Source organism: Mixophyes fleayi, chromosome 3 (assembly GCF_038048845.1).
Source record: "Mixophyes fleayi isolate aMixFle1 chromosome 3, aMixFle1.hap1, whole genome shotgun sequence".
NCBI lineage: Eukaryota > Metazoa > Chordata > Amphibia > Anura > Limnodynastidae > Mixophyes > Mixophyes fleayi.
In genome coordinates, this window is record NC_134404.1 from 8,130,972 (window position 1) to 8,153,609 (window position 22,638).

At 47.8% G+C, this 22,638-nt stretch overlaps 1 protein-coding gene across 4 annotated transcripts in view; it reads right to left on the reverse strand.

The window, feature by feature from the left end:
- The window catches only part of MAPRE3 (microtubule associated protein RP/EB family member 3), an 88,818-nt gene that overhangs the window by 28,342 nt on the left and 37,838 nt on the right, over nucleotides 1–22,638 (reverse strand). The window contains exon 1 of one of the 4 annotated variants that reach the window (XM_075201059.1): nucleotides 21,659–21,781. The exons of the other annotated variants lie outside the window; for them this stretch is intronic. Within the exon in view, the coding sequence (XP_075057160.1) occupies nucleotides 21,659–21,741 (83 nt within the window). The 5' untranslated portion in view covers nucleotides 21,742–21,781. Of the gene's footprint in view, nucleotides 1–21,658; nucleotides 21,782–22,638 lie in introns of those variants that run through there. 4 annotated transcript variants of the gene reach the window in all.

Genomic DNA, 22,638 nt, shown 5'->3' on the forward strand with positions numbered 1-22,638 from the left:
GCTCTCCTGAAACGAGATATAAATTGTACCCCATGGTCCGATATAATCTCCTGTGGATAAACATGAAGCCGGAACATCTCTTCTATAAAAACTAAAAGGTACGAAATGGGCCATCTTAGAAAACCTGTCAACAATCACCCAAATAGTATTGAAACCCTCACTGGGGGGCAAATCAGTGATAAAGTCCATGGAAAGGCTTGCCCAAGGACGCTCAGGAACTGGTAAAGGCAGGAGCAACCCAGATGGAGGGAGCATAGGAATCTTGTTTTGGGCACATATATCACAAGAGTCTATGAACTCTTTAAGATCAATCCGGAGGGTGGGCCACCAATAGCATTGGGATAAGAGAGAGATGGATTTTTTGAACCGGCGTGACCAGCAAATTTAGTAGCATGGGCCCAGCGGAGGGCTTTGAGGCGAAGGTGAGGTTTGAGCTAGGAACATCCAACTGGAGGAGTCCTGACACTGGTCAGAGCAATTATGCTGGAAGGTTCGAGAATGTGAGGAGGTTCAGCTGAGGGTGCCACATCAGATTCATCAACGGACCTAGAAAGAGCATCCGCTCGAGAATTCTGAGTACCAGAGCGAAAGGTAAGTTTCAGGTTGAAGCGAGCAAAGAAAGAAGACCATCTCGCCTGAAGGGGATTTAGGCAGCGAGCGTCCCGGAGATAAATTCAATTTTTGTGGTCTGTAAAGACGGATCACTTTCAAGGAGGTGGCGCTATTCTTCCAACGCTGACTTGATGGCAAGTAATTCCATATCTCCAATCCCGTAATTGTGTTTAGAATAGGAAAATTTTTTAGAGAAGAATCCACAAGGACGAAGGATACAAGAGGAAGACTTTTGGGAAAGGACAACTCCGACCCCGACTGAGGAGATGTCTACCTCTAAGAAAAATGGTTTCCCTTGGTCCAGTTGGGTTAGGACAAGTGCAGACAAAAACTTTTTTTAAGGAAGTAAATGCGGAGATGTCCTCTGGGGACCATACCTTAGGATTCACTGATCATCGAGTGAGGGCTGTGCTGGGAGCAATAAGTGTGGAAAACTGATCGATGAATTATTTATAATAATTGGTGAAACCAATAAAACATTGAACAGCCTTTAGACTCAGTGGTTGAGGCCAATTGGTGATAGCAGAAACCTTCTCCGGATCCATCTGCAAACCTGAGCCAGAGAATATGTAACCGAGAAAAATAATTTGAGATACCTCAAAAATAAATTTTTCAAGCTTACAAAAAAGTTTGTTTTGTCGTAAGCGGGACAGAACCTCTCTAACATGAGAACGGTGGGAGATGAGATTGGGGGAAAAAAATCAATATATCATCCAGATATACCACCACGGACTTATAGAGAAGGTTTCGGAAGATCTCGTTAACAAATGACTGGAACATAACTGGAGTGTTGCAAAGCCTGAAGGGATACTCATAGTGCCCATCTTAAATACTAAAGGCAGTCTTCCACTCATCCCCCTCACAAATACGGATTCAATTGTAAGCCCCTCGTAGGTCAAGCTTAGAGAACATCCTTGAACCACTGATTCGATCAAATAGCTCTGAAATGAGGGGGAGAGGATACCTGTTCTTTACAGTAATGGTGTTCAACTGCTGATAACCGATGCAGGGGCGCAGGGTTCCATCTTTCTTATCAACGAAGAAGAATCCTGCTCCAGCAGGAGAAGAGTATTTTCTGATGAAGCCACGTTGTAAATTATCGGTGATGTACTGAGACATAGCCTGATCCTCTGGAAAGGGAAAGAGGAAAGAGGATAGATCCTACCCCTGGGAATGGGCTTACCAGTCTGCCAGTCAATCAGGCAGTCCCACGGACGATGCTGGGGAAGAATCTCAGAGGCTGTTTTGGAGAAAACGTCTTGAAAGGAAGAATAGGCAGCAGGGAGCTTCAGGTGAGAGGAGAGCATTAAACAAGATGTGGGAGAAATGTTCTGCTTCTTGGGCTTAACTGTGAGCAGACATTTCTTGAAACATTGAGAACCCCAGGAAGTGACCTGTGCTGAACTCCAATCGAACTGGGGATGCATGTAGTCTGAGCCATGGAAGACCCAGGATGACCGAATTTATGGACTGGAGTAGAACCAAAAATTTGATCCATTCAGAGTGCAATACCCCTACCGTCAGATGAACTGGAGAGGTAACGTTGGAAATGGAACCATTAACAACACGATTTCCATCCAAGGCAGTAAGGAATAACGGCTGAGGCAAGTCTCAGATTGAGATTTTAAGTTGCGATGCCAAGGTGGCAGAGATGAAATTTCGGTCACCGCCGGAATCCACGAAGGCAGAGGTCACTATGGGGGCCACTAGGAGTGTCCAGCGACATGGTCATCAAAAAGTCTGGTTTGGAAGTGAAACAGGGAGTGGAAAGTCTGACTCCTAGAACGGCCTTCCTGTCACCGACTAGAAGGGAGCGTTTCCCGGCCGTTTAGGGCAGGAAACTAGCAGATGACCAGCCTCTCCACAGTAGAGACAGTGATTCTGTCTTAGTCTTCTCTCTTCAGGGGACAACCGGGAACATCCTATCTGCATGGGCTTGTCCGGAGGAGCTGGGTTCGGATTCTGAAACCGAGGATCTAGGAAAGGAACAAAGCGTCTGGCAGAGGATATCTCTTGAGCACGTTCCTGGAAGCGGAGATCTACCCTATTACATAGGAAAATGAGGGAGTCAAGATCTTCTGGAAGTTCACGGGAAACCAATTCATCATTGATGCGATCCGAAAGGCCCTGCGAGAATGTTGCCACAAGTGCCTAAACGTTCCACTTAAGCTCGGAAGCCAGGGTGCGAAATTGAACCGCATATTGACCAACAGTCTGGGAACCTTGGCGTAGAGAAAGGAGGCTTGAAGCTGCAGAAGACACCCGACCTGGTTCGTCAAATATTTTCCAGAATGCTGTTATAAAAGAAGACATTCAGAAGGAGGGGATCATCTCGTTCCCACAAAGGTGAGGCCCATGCCAGGGCTTGTCCTGAGAAAAGAGAAATAATGAAACCCACCTTGGAACTTTCAGAAGACAAGGCTCCGGAGCTACATTCGAAATGAATGGAACATTGGTTCAGAAATCCCCGACATCTCTTAGGGTCCCCATCAAATTTCTCTGGTGTAGTCAGCCGCAAGGAGGAGAAATAGGAGGACTGACTCCAGACGAAGTCGTGGCAGCGGGTTGAGCCACTGGTAAGGAGGCCTGAAGGGAATCCAGACAGGAGGCAATACCTTGAATACATTGAAGGACCCTGGCCTGCTCGGCATCGTGTTGTTCAACCTTTTGAGCCAAGTGGAGCAGCAAATCCCGGGTGGAGGGTTCACCTTGTCCTTTAGAGGTCATGGTCAGAGTATTTTGTCACAAGCTGTGTTGCTCTGATGGCCCTACCTGCCGGTATTGGTGCTGCTACGTTGGGAGGCGTGGAGCCAAAACACGCTTCAGGTCTTCACCAGGGATACCCGCAAGGAGATTTGGGTTTAGCTGCAGAGATGTGCAGGTCGCAGCCATCCCAGGTAGCGACCAGGTCAAAACTGAGCGGGCAAAAACAGGTACCGAAGGATAAGGCAAAAAAAATCATCAGGAGGTCAAAGGTGAAACCAGAGAATCAGGATGGGTCCAAGGGAGAAAGCGAAAGAGTGGTCAGGCAGAGCTGGGGTCAAGAATCCAAATAGTTAATCAGTACAGGATACAAACAGTGCTAGAGCCTAGGAACTAGATACTCTGGCACCCTAGTGGTGCCAGAGTCAGGGTTAAATACAGGGTGTCTGTCAATCATTGGTGGACGTGGGGTCGGCGGTCAGTTGTTCTGACCGCCGACAGGAAGCGCTGGCCGGCATCTCCGTTGCTAGGAAACCTGGTGTGTGTCCGGGGACGGCGCCTGAATGACAACTTGCATCCCACCATCACCATCAAAGTAGAAGATTGACCATCCATCCATCACTACTGTAATGACATCCATCTTACCGCCATACAGTACAGCAATTAAATCCATCCATTGTTAGCTGAGATAACATTCATCTAAACACCATAAAGTATACCAGTGATCCTTCCGCCACCACGAGCTGAGAGAAAATAAATCCCACCACAATTCATTACAGCAGTTACCATGCCTTCATAACTATCTGAGATAACATTCATTCCAACAGAAAGTACAGCAGTGACCATTCCTCCATCACTAGCTGAGATAGAATAAGTCTCACCACCATTCAGTACATCAGGTACCATGTCTTCCATGTCTTCATAACTGGCAGAGATAACATCCATTCCACCACCATAAAACACAGAAGTGACCATCCTTCCATAATTAGCCTACATCCAACCCACCACAAACAATAATATTAGAATGTAGTTATGAAAATGTTTTATATGTCATTGGAACCATTTCTTTACAATTTTGAATATAACTTTTGGAAATGGAAGTGAAGTCAAATTTATTATTTCTGGCCAACCAACTGAACAGTATCCATGAATAAGTTGACGCTTATTTCATTGGGCACCACCTTTAGTAAATGAGTTGTACATGGTTGACATTTGACTTACATGGATGATAAGTTTCCATCTTTTTGTACTACAGAGTTTGGCCTGGTTAGCTCTAACTGCTCCAGCCCAGAACAACATGGGCAGCTTAGTAACACTCCAGTGTTTCGGTGTAATATTTTTTATAGATGCCGGTTGTGGATGGATCACTAAGATATAACTTAGATATAAATTTATTTAAATTAGTGGTGCAGTGCGCAATGTATGTAATGGCACATGTACTGCAAATGTACTGGAAAGTATTGATGTCTGAGGTTGTATGCCATGTTGGAGGAAATTTGTTTTGTAACTTTTCTGAAGAAAGGAAAATCTATGCTAGTTAAACCTTTTCATCCGAGAGTAACCAACACATAATTTTAGCCTAAATACACAGCAGAGGATCATTACCGTTCTATCCTGTGTAATCTGTCCTGTTAAAAAGATAGGGGAACTACATGAATAATGCAACAGCAAGTAATTTGAGAAATCACAGGCTGGTGTCAATTTTGTTAGGTTTAAAAGCCGTTAAATACAACTTTAAAGATTATTGCATCCTGATGCTAAACATTGAATGTAATATCTCAGACTTTGTGGTGCCAGGGGCAGGAAGCTGTTTTAGAGACAGTATATAAAGAGTCCTGTTTGACCATGTAATGTATTATACCACCTGTACTTCTGGATGATCACTAGTACCTCCAGCTAGTGTGTAAATGTCCTTATGAGGACCCTTCAGCAATAAATATCACTGCTTGAAGATTCTACCTGACACCTATTGCCTGCTGTCTCCTGAGACCAACAGATAAGAGCTTACACTCTAATCCATTCCCCGGCTGTCCTGTGTTGAACCCAGCGTCTCTGTGTCAATGCTCTACCTGCTACTCAGCAGTCCTGATCAATAGTAAGTGGTCAGGAGATACCTGTCAGTCTCCTGCAAAGAGTTGCCTCAGAAGCTATACCAGCTACCGAGAAGTAATCAGTTCCAGGTGCCGGTGAAGAAGACTGGTGGTAGTGAGTAAATCCGGTTACACTAGAGATAAGTGATTATGGTAACTGGTGATGTAATAAATCATACTCATAGATGCAAAGGGAGATTTAATAATAAATAAGCCCCACTGTGATAAAGGTATCCACAAACACTCAGCAAACGCTGGGCTGCAACAGGATAGTATCACAGAATTAAGTTACTAGTAATTTATTTATGAACGGCGCACACAGCTCAGAGGTACAAAGTGAAACCAGAGCATCTAATGTCATTGTCCTGCTCACTATAACAAGAAAGAGACGCGTGTAACAAAGAGACCCAGGTAATAGTAGATTTTACACAAGTGACAAATAACCACAATATTCATAAGTTTTCTATACAAAAACCCATCTCCAAAAAAATCAGTACAGCACTACCCACCTTATAACACAATTCATAATGTAGCAGGGAACTACCATGTGCCAATACCAGGGGATGTGTATAATCTTATATGGCCGCAGTATATAGATAACGGATACAATGATAGGGGGTGTGTATACTTTTCATCAGGCCGCAGTATATAGATAACAGATACAATGTTAGGGGTGTGTATACTTCTCATCAGGATGCAGTATAGAGATAACAGATACAATGATAGGGGGTGTGTATACTTTTAATCAGGCCGCAGTATATAGATAACAGATACAATGTTAGGGGTGTGTATACTTCTCATCAGGCCGCAGTATATAGATAGCAGATACAATGTTAAGGGTGTGTATACTTCTCATCAGGCTGCAGTATATAGATAGCAGATACAATGTTAGAGGTGTGTATACTTCTCATCAGGCCGCAGTATATAGATAACAGATACAATGTTAGAGGTGTGTATACTTCTCATCAGGCCGCAGTATATAGATACCAGATACAATGTTAGAGGTGTGTAAACTTCTCATCAGGCCGCAGTATATAGATAACAGATACAATGTTAGGGGGTGTGTAAACTTCTCATCAGGCCGCAGTATATAGATAACAAATACAATGTTAGAGGTGTGTATACTTCTCATCAGGCTGCAGTATATAGATAACAGATACAATGTTAGGGGGTGTGTATACTTCTCATCAGGTCGCAGTATATAGATAACAGATACAATGTTAGGGGGTGTGTATACTTCTCATCAGGTCGCAGTATATAGATAACAGATACAATGTTAGGGGGTGTGTATACTGCTTATCAGGTCGCAGTATATAGATAACAGATACAATGTTAGGGGGTGTGTATACTTCTCATCAGGCCGCAGTATATAGATAACAGATACAATGTTAGGGGGTGTGTATACTTCTCATCAGGTCGCAGTATATAGATAACAGATACAATGTTAGGGGGTGTGTATACTTCTCATCAGGCCGCAGTATATAGATAACAGATACAATGTTAGGGTGTGTGTATACTTCTCATCAGGTCGCAGTATATAGATAACAGATACAATGTTAGGGGGTGTGTATACTTCTCATCAGGTCGCAGTATATAGATAACAGATACAATGTTAGGGGTGTGTATACTTCTCATCAGGCCGCAGTATATAGATAGCAGATACAATGTTAGGGGTGCGTATACTTCTCATCAGGCCGCAGTATATAGATAGCAGATACAATGTTAGGGGTGCGTATACTTCTCATCAGGCCGCAGTATATAGATAACAGATACAATGTTAGGGGTGTGTATACTTCTCATCTGACCGCAGTATAAAGATAACAGATACAATGTTAGGGGTGTGTATACTTCTCATCAGACCGCAGTATATAGATAACAGATACAATGTTAGGGGTGTGTATACTTCTCATCAGGCCGCAGTATAGAGATAACAGATACAATGTTAGGGGTGTGTATACTTCTCATCAGGCCGCAGTATATAGATGACAGATACAATGTTAGGGGTGTGTATACTTCTCATCAGACCGCAGTATATACATAACAGATCCAAGTGAAAAACAGAACCACTCTGAACCAAGTCACCGGCCCCAACTCCCAGTACGTTAGATACTGATATAAATGCAGGAATATTAAATGAGCCCCTCATCCTGTTTCAGAATACAGGGACAACTCTGTGATGGTAACTAGTAACATTCAGGTTATAAGTGGAATACCAGAAGAAACGATCTGCAATATTTGCCGTTGTATATTTAGATGTAGCTCTGCAAACTACTAACACAGAAAGCAAAGAAAATATTCTGCAAAAAGTTAAGAAGAGCTTTAAATAATACAAACGAATAAATCAACAAGTTGAGCATCTGTAAGAGAAGCATAGTGTCCCATCCCCTGTACTGTGTATAATCACTCACACACCTGCAGAGTGAGGAGACAGCAATAACTGGACCCTGGATCCTACCTGTACCATCGCTCCTCTCTGACTATGTGCTTTCTGTAGGGGATGATGGGATCCTCCTCAGGGCTGCAGTGGCCTCGGGAGGTCAGAAGCGGGGAGGGCATTGGGTGTGGAAGTGTCTGAGATGCAGAGAGGAGATGCTGGCTCAGCGTAGAGACATCTGACTGCACTGAGTACAGAGGAGAGCAGCAAAGGGTTTAATGATGGGAGGAGCTCAACTAATACACAGTACACTGTGCCAGCCTTATATATGTACAGTACTGATACCCGGCACATCACACACAGTACACTGTGCCCTGACACAGTGCCAGCCTTATATATGTACAGTACTGATACCCGGCACATCACACACAGTACACTGTGCCCTGACACTGTGCCCGTCTTATATATGTACAGTACTGATACCCAGCACATCACACACAGTACACTGTGCCAGCCTCATATATGTACAGTACTGATACCCGGCACATCACACACAGTACACTGTGCCAGCCTTATATATGTACAGTACTGATACCCAGCACATCACACACAGTATACTGTGCCCTGACACTGTGCCAGCCTTATATATGTACAGTACTGATACCCAGCACATCACACACAGTACACTGTGCCAGCCTCATATATGTACAGTACTGATACCCAGCACATCACACACAGTACACTGTGCCAGCCTCATATATGTACAGTACTGATACCCGGCACATCACACACAGTACACTGTGCCAGCCTTATATATGTACAGTACTGATACCCGGCACATCACACACAGTACACTGTGCCAGCCTTATATATGTACAGTACTGATACCCAGCACATCACACACAGTATACTGTGCCCTGACACTGTGCCAGCCTTATATATGTACAGTACTGATACCCAGCACATCACACACAGTACACTGTGCCAGCCTTATATATGTACAGTACTGATACCCAGCACATCACACACAGTACACTGTGCCAGCCTCATATATGTACAGTACTGATACCCAGCACATCACACACAGTACACTGTGCCCTGACACTGTGCCAGCCTTATATATGTACAGTACTGATACCCGGCACATCACACACAGTATACTGTGCCAGCCTCATATATGTACAGTACTGATACCCAGCACATCACACACAGTACACTGTGCCAGCCTTATATATGTACAGTACTGATACCCAGCACATCACACACAGTACACTGTGCCAGCCTCATATATGTACAGTACTGATACCCAGCACATCACACACAGTACACTCTGCCCTGACACTGTGCCAGTCTTATATATGTACAGTACTGATACCCAGCACATCACACACAGTATACTGTGCCCTGACACTGTGCCAGCCTTATATATGTACAGTACTGATACCCAGCACATCACACACAGTACACTGTGCCAGCCTTATATATGTACAGTACTGATACCCGGTACATCACACACAGTATACTGTGCCCTGACACTGTGCCAGCCTTATATATGTACAGTACTGAAACCCAGCACATCACACACAGTACACTGTGCCAGCCTTATATATGTACAGTACTGATACCCGGCACATCACACACAGTACACTGTGCCCTGACACTGTGCCAGCCTCAAATATGTACAGTACTGATACCCAGCACATCACACACAGTACACTGTGCCCTGACACTGTGCCAGCCTTATATATGTACAGTACTGATACCCAGCACATCACACATAGTACACTGTGCCCTGACACTGTGCCAGCCTTATATATGTACAGTACTGAAACCCAGCACATCACACACAGTACACTGTGCCAGCCTTATATATGTACAGTACTGATACCAGCACATCACACACAGTAAACTGTGCCCTGACACTGTGCCAGCCTTATATATGTACATTACTGATACCTGGCACATTACACACAGTACACTGTGCCCTGACACTGTGCCAGCCTTATATATGTACAGTAGTGATACCCAGCACATCACACACAGTACACTGTGCCCTGACACTGTGCCAGCCTTATATATGTACAGTACTGATACCTGGCACATTACACACAGTACACTGTGCCCTGACACTGTGCCAGCCTTATATATGTATAGTACTGATACCCAGCACATCACACACAGTACACTGTGCCCTGACACTGTGCCAGCCTTATATATGTACAGTACTGATACCTGGCACATTACACACAGTACACTGTGCCCTGACACTGTGCCAGCCTTATATATGTACAGTACTGATACCTGGCACATTACACACAGTACACTGTGCCCTGACACTGTGCCAGCCTTATATATGTACAGTACTGATACCCAGCACATCACACACAGTACACTGTGCCAGCCTTATATATGTACAGTACTGATACCTGGCACATTACACACAGTACACTGTGCCCTGACACTGTGCCAGCCTTATATATGTACAGTACTGATACCTGGCACATTACACACAGTACACTGTGCCCTCACACTGTGCCAGCCTTATATATGTACAGTACTGATACCCAGCACATCACACAGAGTACACTGTGCCAGCCTTATATATGTACAGTACTGATACCCAGCACATCACACACAGTACACTGTGCCAGCCTTATATATGTAAAGTACTGATACCCAGCACATCACACACAGTATACTGTGCCCTGATACTGTGCCAGCCTTATATATGTACAGTACTGATACCCAGCACATCACACACAGTACACTGTGCCAGCCTTATATATGTAAAGTACTGATACCCAGCACATTACACACAGTACACTGTGCCCTGACACTGTTCCAGCCTTATATATGTACAGTACTGATACCCAGCACATAAGACACTGTGCCCTGACACTGTGCCAGCCTTATATATGTACAGTACTGATACCCAGCACATCACACACAGTACACTGTGCCCTGACACTGTGCCAGCCGTATATATGTACAGTACTGATACCCAGCACATCACACACAGTACACTGTGCCCGCCTTATATATGTACAGTACTGATACCCAGCACATCACACACAGTACACTGTGCCAGCCTTATATATGTACAGTACTAATACCCAGCACATCACACACAGTACACTGTGCCCTGACAATGTGCCAGCCTTATATATGTACAGTACTGATACCCAACACATCACATAGTTCACTGTGCCCTGACACTGTGCCAGCCTTATATATGTACAGTACTGATACCCAGCACATCACACACAGTACACTGTGCCCTGACACTGTGCCAGCCTTATATATGTACAGTACTGATACTCGGCACATTACACACAGTACACTGTGCCAGCCTTATATATGTACAGTACTGATACCCGGCACATCACACACCGTACACTGTGCCAGCCCCATATATGTACAGTACTGATACCCAGCACATCACACACAGTACACTGTGCCCTGACACTGTGCCAGCCTCATATATGTACAGTACTGATACCTGGCACATCACAGACAGTACACTGTGCCCTGACACTGTGGCAGCCTTATATATGTACAGTACTGATACCCAGCACATCACACACAGTACACTGTGCCAGCCTTATATATGTACAGTACTGATACCCAGCACATCACACAGAGTATACTGTGCCCTGACTCTGTGCCAGCCTTATATATGTACAGTACTGATACCCGGCACATCACACATAGTACACTGTGCCCTGACACTGTGCCAGCCTTATATATGTACAGTACTGATACCCAGCACATCACACAGAGTATACTGTGCCCTGACACTGTGCCAGCCTCAAATATGTACAGTACTGATACCCAGCACATCACACACAGTACACTGTGCCAACCTTATATATGTACAGTACTGATACCCAGCACATCACACACAGTACACTCTGCCCTGACACTGTGCCAGTCTTATATATGTACAGTACTGATACCCAGCACATCACACACAGTACTCCCACTGGTACACCCTCACACCTAACCTACTCCCACCTATACTACTCACATTAGTACACCCTCACACCTACCCTACTCCCACCTATACTACTCCCATTGGTACACCCTTACACCTATCCTACACCACCTATACTACTCACACTGGTACACCCTCACACATACCCAACTCCCACCTATACCACTCACACTGGTACACCCTCACACCTACCCAACTCCCACCTATACTACTCACACTGGTACACACTCACACCTACCCTACTCCCACCTATACCACTCACACTGGTACACCCTCACACCTACCCAACTCCCACCTATATTACTCACACTGGTACACCCTCACACCTACCCAACTCCCACCTATACTACTCACACTGGTACACCCTCACACCTACCCAACTCCCACCTATACGACTCACACTGGTACATCCTCAGACCTACCCTTCTCCCACCTATACTACTCACACTGGTACACCCTCACACCTACCCTACTCCCGGATATACTACTCACACTGGTACACACTCACACCTACCCTACTCCCAGATATACTACTCACACTGGTACACCCTCACACCTACCCTACTCCCACCTATAGTACTCACACTGGTACATCCTCAGACCTACCCTACTCCCACCTATATTACTCACACTGGTACACCCTCACACCTACCCTACTCCCACCTATACTACTCACACTGGTACACCCTCACACCTACCCTACTCCTACCTATACTACTCACACTGGTACACCCTCACACCTACCCTACTCCCACCTATATTACTCACACTGGTAGACCCTCACACCTACCCAACTCCCACCTATACTACTCACACTGGTACACCCTCACACCTACCCTACTCCCACCTATACTACTCACACTGGTACACCCTCACACCTACCCTACTCCTACCTATACTACTCACACTGGTACACCCTCACACCTACCCTACTCCCACCTATACTACTCACACTGGTACACCCTCACACATACCCAACTCCCACCTATACCACTCACACTGGTACACCCTCACACCTACCCAACTCCCACCTATATTACTCACACTGGTAGACCCTCACACCTACCCAACTCCCACCTATACTACTCACACTGGTACACCCTCACACCTACCCTACTCCCAGATATACTACTCACACTGGTACACCCTCACACTTACCCAACTCCCACCTATACGACTCACACTGGTACACCACACCTACCCTACCCCCACCTATATTACTCACAATAATGCACCTGTTCAGTAGACATTAGGATCACCCTAATAAATGTTTTTTGTTTTTTTTATTTAAATTTCTGTGTGTTCATTTACAAACTTTAATCCACATTGGTGTTGGACGTATCGTGCAGTGTCTTGTGTAGAAGAGCACAACAGACCTACACCCAAATTCATCAGTGCTCGTATCTTCAGATCAGTTCCTTTTTAAATTCTGGCACATGCAGAGATAATTTATGAGCGTTCTAAAACAAACGCACAATGCGCTCACTATGCGTCCCTTTTATGAATCAGGCCCTGTTACTGGTTACCATGATCAAGCAGCATCTTACATACCGTCATCGGGATATGAGCTGTATAGATGCCATACAAACCTGCAGGAGTTGTAGCTGCTACTTGTGACAACCGTGACCACCGCCACAGTCAACCACGTCCTGCTCCACAGCAAATCACATACTACAGCACTGCCAAGAGCATCCTGCATCCCTGCTAGATACATACAGTACCACAGCCTACCGTATCCTACCGCACAGCCAACTACATCCTGCATCCCAGCCAAAGACACCACAGCCACCTGCATCCTCTATGTCAGACAACTGCCTCCTACCCCACAAACAACCACAGCCTGCTCCAGACATCTACTTCCTGCACCACAGCTAACCACATCGTGCACCACAGACAACTGCTTCCTGTACCACAGCCAACCGCTTCCTGTAACACAGCCAATGGCCTCCTGCAACCCAGCAAATTGCCTCCTGCAACCCAGTCAACGGCCACCTGCACCACAGCTAATGGCCTCTTTCAACACAGCCAACCAAGTCCTGCTTCACAGCCAACCGCACCTTGCACCACAGCCAATGATCTTTGGCACCCCAACCAACTGCCTCCTGCTCCCCGGCCAACCGCCTCCTGCTCCACAGCCAACCACGTCCTGCACTACAGCCAAGCACACCCTGCACCAAAGCCAACTGTGTCTGAAACTATAGCCAACTGTCTCCTACACCACAGTCTACTACATCCTGTATCACAGCCAAAGACATCCCACAACACAGCCAACTGCTTCCTGCACCACAGCCAATTGCTTCCTGCACCACAGCCATTGGCCTTCTGCACCACAGACACTGCTTCCTGCACCACAGACACTGCTTCCTGCACCACAGACAACTTCTTCCTGCACCACAGACAACTTCTTCCTGCACCACAGCCATTGGTCTCCTGCACCACAGACAACTGCTTCCTGCACCACAGCCATTGGCCTTCTGCACCACAGACAACTGCTTCCTGCACCACAGACAACTGCTTCCTGCACCACAGCCATTGGTCTCCTGCACCACAGCCAACTGCTTCCTGCACCACAGACAACTGCTTCCTGCACCACAGCCATTGGTCTCCTGCACCACAGCCAACTGCTTCCTGCACCACAGCCATTGGCCTTCTGCACCACAGACAACTGCTTCCTGCACCACAGCCATTGGCCTCCTGCACCACAGCCAACTGCTTCCTGCACCACAGCCAACTGCTTCCTGCACCACAGACAACTGCTTCCTGCACCACAGCCATTGGTCTCCTGCACCACAGCCAACTGCTTCCTGCACCACAGACACTGCTTCCTGCACCACAGCCATTGGTCTCCTGCACCACAGCCAACTGCTTCCTGCACCACAGACAACTGCTTCCTGCACCACAGCCAACTGCTTCCTGCACCACAGCCAACTGCTTCCTGCACCACAGACACTGCTTCCTGCACCACAGCCATTGGTCTCCTGCACCACAGCCAACTGCTTCCTGTACCACAGACAACTGCTTCCTGCACCACAGCCAACTGCTTCCTGCACCACAGCCAACTGCTTCCTGCACCACAGCCAACTGCTTCCTGCACCACAGACAACTGCTACCTGCACCACAGACAACTGCTACCTGCACCACAGCAATTGGTCTCCTGCACCACAGCCAACTGCTTCCTGCACCACAGACAACTGCTTCCTGCACCACAGCCAACTGCTTCCTGCACCACAGACAACTGCTTCCTGCACCACAGCCAACTGCTTCCTGCACCACAGACAACTGCTTCCTGCACCACAGACAACTGCTTCCTGCACCACAGACAACTGCTTCCTGCACCACAGCCAACTGCTTCCTGCACCACAGACAACTGCTTCCTGCACCACAGACAACTGCTTCCTGCACCACAGACAACTGCTTCCTGCACCACAGACAACTGCTTCCTGTAACACAGCCATTGGTCTCCTGCACCACAGACAACTGCTTCCTGCACCACAGACAACTGCTTCCTGCACCACAGCCATTGGTCTCCTGCACCACAGCCAACTGCTTCCTGCACCACAGACAACTGCTTCCTGCACCACAGACAACTGCTTCCTGCACCACAGACAACTGCTTCCTGCACCACAGCCATTGGTCTCCTGCACCACAGACAACTGCTTCCTGCACCACAGACAACTGCTTCCTGCACCACAGACAACTGCTTCCTGCACCACAGACAACTGCTTCCTGCACCACAGCCATTGGCCTCCTGCACCATAGACAACTGCTTCCTGCACCACAGACAACTGCTTCCTGCACCACAGCCAACTGCTTCCTGTACCACAGACAACTGCTTCCTGCACCACAGCCAACTGCTTCCTGCACCACAGCCAACTGCTTCCTGCACCACAGCCAACTGCTTCCTGCACCACAGACAACTGCTTCCTGCACCACAGACAACTGCTACCTGCACCACAGCAATTGGTCTCCTGCACCACAGCCAACTGCTTCCTGCACCACAGCCAACTGCTTCCTGCACCACAGCCAACTGCTTCCTGCACCACAGACAACTGCTTCCTGCACCACAGACAACTGCTTCCTGCACCACAGACAACTGCTTCCTGCACCACAGACAACTGCTTCCTGCACCACAGACAACTGCTTCCTGCACCACAGACAACTGCTTCCTGTAACACAGCCATTGGTCTCCTGCACCACAGACAACTGCTTCCTGCACCACAGACAACTGCTTCCTGCACCACAGCCATTGGTCTCCTGCACCACAGCCAACTGCTTCCTGCACCACAGACAACTGCTTCCTGCACCACAGACAACTGCTTCCTGCACCACAGACAACTGCTTCCTGCACCACAGCCATTGGCCTCCTGCACCATAGACAACTGCTTCCTGCACCACAGACAACTGCTTCCTGCACCACAGCCATTGGTCTCCTGCACCACAGCCAACTGCTTCCTGCACCACAGACAACTGCTTCCTGCACCACAGCCAACTGCTTCCTGCACCACAGACAACTGCTTCCTGCACCACAGACAACTGCTTCCTGCACCACAGACAACTGCTTCCTGTAACACAGCCATTGGTCTCCTGCACCACAGACAACTGCTTCCTGCACCACAGACAACTGCTTCCTGCACCACAGACAACTGCTTCCTCCACCACAGCCATTGGTCTCCTGCACCATAGACAACTGCTTCCTGCACCACAGACAACTGCTTCCTGCACCACAGCCATTGGTCTCCTGCACCACAGCCAACTGCTTCCTGCACCACAGACAACTGCTTCCTGCACCACAGACAACTGCTTCCTGCACCACAGCCAACTGCTTCCTGCACCACAGCCATTGGCCTTCTGCACCACAGACAACTGCTTCCTGCACCACAGACAACTGCTTCCTGCACCACAGACAACTGCTTCCTGCACCACAGACAACTGCTTCCTGCACCACAGACAACTGCTTCCTCCACCACAGCCATTGGTCTCCTGCACCACAGCCAACTGCTTCCTGCACCACAGACAACTGCTTCCTGCACCACAGACAACTGCTTCCTGCACCACAGCCATTGGCCTCCTGCACCACAGACAACTGCTTCCTGCACCACAGACAACTGCTTCCTGCACCACAGCCATTGGTCTCCTGCACCACAGACAACTGCTTCCTGCACCACAGACAACTGCTTCCTGCACCACAGACAACTGCTTCCTGCACCACAGACAACTGCTTCCTGCACCACAGACAACTGCTTCCTGCACCACAGCCAACTGCTTCCTGCACCACAGACATTGGCCTCCTGCACCACAGCCAACTGTTTCCTGCACCACATCCATTGGCCTCCTGCATCCCTTCCAGCCGAGTTCTGCACCAGAGCTAACTGCTTCCTGCACCACAGACAACTGCTTCCTGCACCACAGCCATTGGTCTCCTGCACCACAGACAACTGCTTCCTGCACCACAGCCAACTGCTTCCTGCACCACAGACACTGCTTCCTGCACCACAGCCATTGGCCTTCTGCACCACAGACAACTGCTTCCTGCACCACAGCCAACTGCTTCCTGCACCACAGACACTGCTTCCTGCACCACAGCCATTGGTCTCCTGCACCACAGCCAACTGCTTCCTGCACCACAGACAACTGCTTCCTGCACCACAGCCATTGGTCTCCTGCACCACAGCCAACTGCTTCCTGCACCACAGACATTGGCCTTCTGCACCACAGACAACTGCTTCCTGCACCACAGCCAACTGCTTCCTGCACCACAGACAACTGCTTCCTGCACCACAGCCAACTGCTTCCTGCACCACAGACAACTGCTTCCTGCACCACAGCCAACTGCTTCCTGCACCACAGCCAACTGCTTCCTGCACCACAGACAACTGCTTCCTGCACCACAGCCATTGGTCTCCTGCACCACAGCCAACTGCTTCCTGCACCACAGACACTGCTTCCTGCACCACAGCCATTGGTCTCCTGCACCACAGCCATTGGTCTCCTGCACCACAGCCAACTGCTTCCTGCACCACAGCCATTGGCCTTCTGCACCACAGACAACTGCTTCCTGCACCACAGCCAACTGCTTCCTGCACCACAGACACTGCTTCCTGCACCACAGCCATTGGTCTCCTGCATCCCATCCAGCCGAGTTCTGCACCACAGACACTGCTTCCTGCACCACAGCCATTGGTCTCCTGCACCACAGCCAACTGCTTCCTGCACCACAGACAACTGCTTCCTGCACCACAGCCATTGGCCTTCTGCACCACAGACAACTGCTTCCTGCACCACAGCCAACTGCTTCCTGCACCACAGACACTGCTTCCTGCACCACAGCCATTGGTCTCCTGCACCACAGCCAACTGCTTCCTGCACCACAGACAACTGCTTCCTGCACCACAGACAACTGCTTCCTGCACCACAGCCATTGGTCTCCTGCACCACAGCCAACTGCTTCCTGCACCACAGCCAACTGCTTCCTGCACCACAGACAACTGCTTCCTGCACCACAGCCATTGGTCTCCTGCACCACAGCCAACTGCTTCCTGCACCACAGACACTGCTTCCTGCACCACAGCCATTGGTCTCCTGCATCCCATCAAGCCGAGTTCTGCACCACAGACACTGCTTCCTGCACCACAGCCATTGGTCTCCTGCACCACAGCCATTGGTCTCCTGCACCACAGCCAACTGCTTCCTGCACCACAGCCATTGGCCTTCTGCACCACAGACAACTGCTTCCTGCACCACAGCCAACTGCTTCCTGCACCACAGCCAACTGCTTCCTGCACCACAGACACTGCTTCCTGCACCACAGCCATTGGTCTCCTGCACCACAGACAACTGCTTCCTGCACCACAGACATTGGCCTCCTGCACCACAGACACTGCTTCCTGCACCACAGACACTGCTTCCTGCACCACAGCCATTGGTCTCCTGCATACCATCCAGCCGAGTTCTGCACCAGAGCTAACTGCCTTGTGCACCACAGACAGATCTTTATATGTTATACCAAAGCTGGACACGGGTAGAGAAAACAAGACCATAAAGCAAATCATTCCTGTTTTGTGCTGAACACAACAATGACACAAGTAAAGCAGTTTCAAGGTAATAAGTATGGGTTTATGGAAATACAAGTGAGCTATATCAGTGTCCTGATGGTCTTTATAAGAGCACTAATTCTAAAATACAAGTTGGCTTATAAAACAGAGCTATTAACAAGGTTTGCAAAGAAATCTGTAAATGTTTGATTAGATTATCAGATCGAAAGAAATTTCCTATGAAGTGCTTCTCCTTTGGGGCATATGGCGGCATCGGAAAACCTGCGGAGTTTGAGGCCAATATGCCGTACTCCATCTGTTCTGTTTACCACACTCTCTCCCCCCTGTAGTCAGGGGAGCGTCGAATGGTTGCGCCATTTGTGTATAACAAACTTTCTCCACATAAATAAGGTAATTATATTGTACATTAATTGATTGTATTTTAGAATTATTGGTGGTAAAACCACAGTAATCAGAGACCATAAACAAGCCTGAGCATTGCTGAAAAAACAGACAGTACCAGATCTCATCCAACACAGTCCTGGGGGAAAATGTATCAAGCTGCGAGTTTGAAAAGTGGAGATGTTGTCTATAGCAACCAATCAGATTCTAGCTGTCATTTATTTAGAGTATTCTACAAAATGATAGATAGAATCTGATTGGTTGCTATAGGCAACATCTCCACTTTTCAAACCCGCCAGAAACTTTCAGCTTTATACATTTACCCCCTGGTGTTGTTAAAAACACAGATGATGCAAGAATCCAATAAAGTCATTCTGGGATTTCCAGAACGCATAGATATCACAGGGCTGTAAATAAATCAGTCTGGGTGTTGCTGAAAAACAGATATAAGCAGACCCCAATCAATTCAGTCACTGTAATCCTGAGCACATAGATGTTACCAGGCTCAAGTACAGTAAGTCCTGGGTGTTTCTCAACACATAGATGTTACCAGGCCCCAATACAGTAAGTCCCAGGTGTTACTGAACACATACATGTTACCAGGCCCCAATACAGTCAGTCCGGGTGTTCCTGAACACATAGATGTTACCAGGCCCCAATACAGTAAGTCCTGGGTGTTCCTCAACACATAGATGTTACCAGGCCCCAATACAGTAAGTCCTGGGTGTTCCTCAACACATAGATGTTACCAGACCCCAATACAGTAAGTCCCGGGTGTTCCTGAACACATAGATATTACCAGGCCCCAATACAGTAAGTTCCGGGTGTTCCTGAACACATAGATGTTACCAGGCCCAATACAGTAAGTCCGGGTGTTCCTGAACACATAGATGTTACCAGGCCCCAATACAATAAGTCCGGGTGTTCCTGAACACATAGATATTACCAGGCCCCAATACAGAAAGTCCCGGGTGTTCCTGAACACATAGATATTACCAGGCCCCAATACAGTAAGTTCCGGGTGTTCCTGAACACATAGATGTTACCAGGCCCAATACAGTAAGTCCGGGTGTTCCTGAACACATAGATGTTACCAGGCCCCAATACAATAAGTCCGGGTGTTCCTGAACACATAGATATTACCAGGCCCCAATACAGAAAGTCCCGGGTGTTCCTGAACACATAGATATTACCAGGCCCCAATACAGTAAGTCCTGGGTGTTCCTGAACACATAGATATTACCAGTCCCCAATACAGTAAGTCCGGTTGTTCCTGAACACATAGATATTACCAGGCCCCAATACAGTCAGTCCGGGTGTTCCTGAACACATAGATATTACCAGGCCCCAATACAGTAAGTCCCGGGTGTTACTGAACACATAGATATTACCAGGCCCCAATACAGTCAGTCCGGGTGTTCCTGAACACATAGATATTACCAGGCCCCAATACAGTCAGTCCGGGTGTTCCTGAACACATAGATATTACCAGGCCCCAATACAGTAAGTCCCAGGTGTTACTGAACACATAGATATTACCAGGCCCCAATACAGTAAGTCCCGGGTGTTCCTGAACACATAGATGTTACCAGGCCCCAATACAGTAAGTCCCAGGTGTTCCTCAACACATAGATATTACCAGGTCCCAATACAGTCAGTCCGGGTGTTCCTGAACACATAGATATTACCCGGCCCCAATACAGTCAGTCCGGGTGTTCCTGAACACATAGATGTTACCAGGCCCCAATACAGTAAGTCCCAGGTGTTCCTCAACACATAGATATTACCAGGTCCCAATACAGTCAGTCCGGGTGTTCCTGAACACATAGATATTACCCGGCCCCAATACAGTCAGTCCGGGTGTTCCTGAACACATAGATGTTACCAGGCCCCAATACAGTAAGTCCCAGGTGTTCCTCAACACATAGATATTACCCGGCCCCAATACAGTCAGTCCGGGTGTTCCTGAACACATAGATGTTACCAGGCCCCAATACAGTAAGTCCCAGGTGTTCCTCAACACATAGATATTACCAGGTCCCAATACAGTCAGTCCGGGTGTTCCTGAACACATACATGTTACCAGGCCCCAATACAGTAAGACCCAGGTGTTCCGGAACACATAGATGTTACCAGGGCCCAGTACAGTCAGTCCGGGTGTTCCTGAACACCTAGATATTACCAGGCACCAATACAGTAAGTCCCGGATGTTCCTGAACACCTAGACATTACCAGGCCCCAATGCAGTCTGTCCGGGTGTTCCTGAACACATAGACATTGCTAAGCCCCTGTACAGTCACTCCGGGAGATCAGAGGCCCCTAGTTAAGTCCGGGTGTTGTGGAACACACACGTTAAACAGGAAGCCCAGGCAAATCAGCGTGGCTCTTCCTGAACACCCACGGTCTAACACAGGAGCGCCATGCTGGTCAGCCTGTGCCTAGGAGAATGCACCTGACAGGCGATCCCGGAGAATTCTTCCACTTTGGCATTGTGGTTACAGCTGCAAGATGGCCAGAAGAGGAGCGGGTGCTCATGTTGACACGTGACTGGTGAATCCCAAGTTGCTTAATGCCACCACCCAGAGGATTCTAGGGAGTTAAAAAAAACAATGATGACCTATAGCACTCCTTATAGGAAGCACTGACCTATACTATCTGGAAGAGAAATAACTACTTCATTTTCTCCATAGCAAACATTCACTTGTTTAATAAATTGGTAACAAATTCTCATCCATCGTGCAGATAATGTAATGGTAACACTACTGCCAGTTTAACACACTCTGAGCCAATGACACTCAGTGTAAAGTAATGTAACAAAAGGATAGTATAGATATTGTGGCAAAGTGGCATATTTTCCACAGTTCCCCTATAACGGAACTGTTAAAAACACAACTAGTCTGCAGCAGCAGGCTGCAGACAGGGTTAAAGTTTCCCTGTGATCCACTTTTAGCACACAAACAGGTGTTCCACATGGGTGTGATTGGTTTGCTGTGATTTGTTTGTAGTGCTTAGGGTGGAGGATAGAGACACTGTCTGTATGTGTAGGTGGGACCACTGATGCCAGTAAGTGGCCGGCTTGCAGACAGGGAAGTTATGTCTAGCCAGATGTAGGTGGTGGGGATTTTGCGTTACTGTTTCTGGATGACTGCTGTACCATTGCAGGAGCTGTTTACCATCATGACTACTCCAAAAAAAAAGTTATAGAGACAGGAGAGAAGAGGGCCCTGCTCATAAGAGCTTACAGCCTAAAGGGAGGGCAAAGAGACAGGCACAAGGGGAGTCAGTGGAGGAGATAACGTGGGAGAGGATCGAGTACAGGGAAGAGAGAGGTGATGAGAACAAGCATGGACAAGGTTAGGTGGATGGCTTGAAGGCTTTGAGGAACCGGTGAGTTCTAAGTGCCCGTTTGAAGGAGCACAGATTAGGGGACAG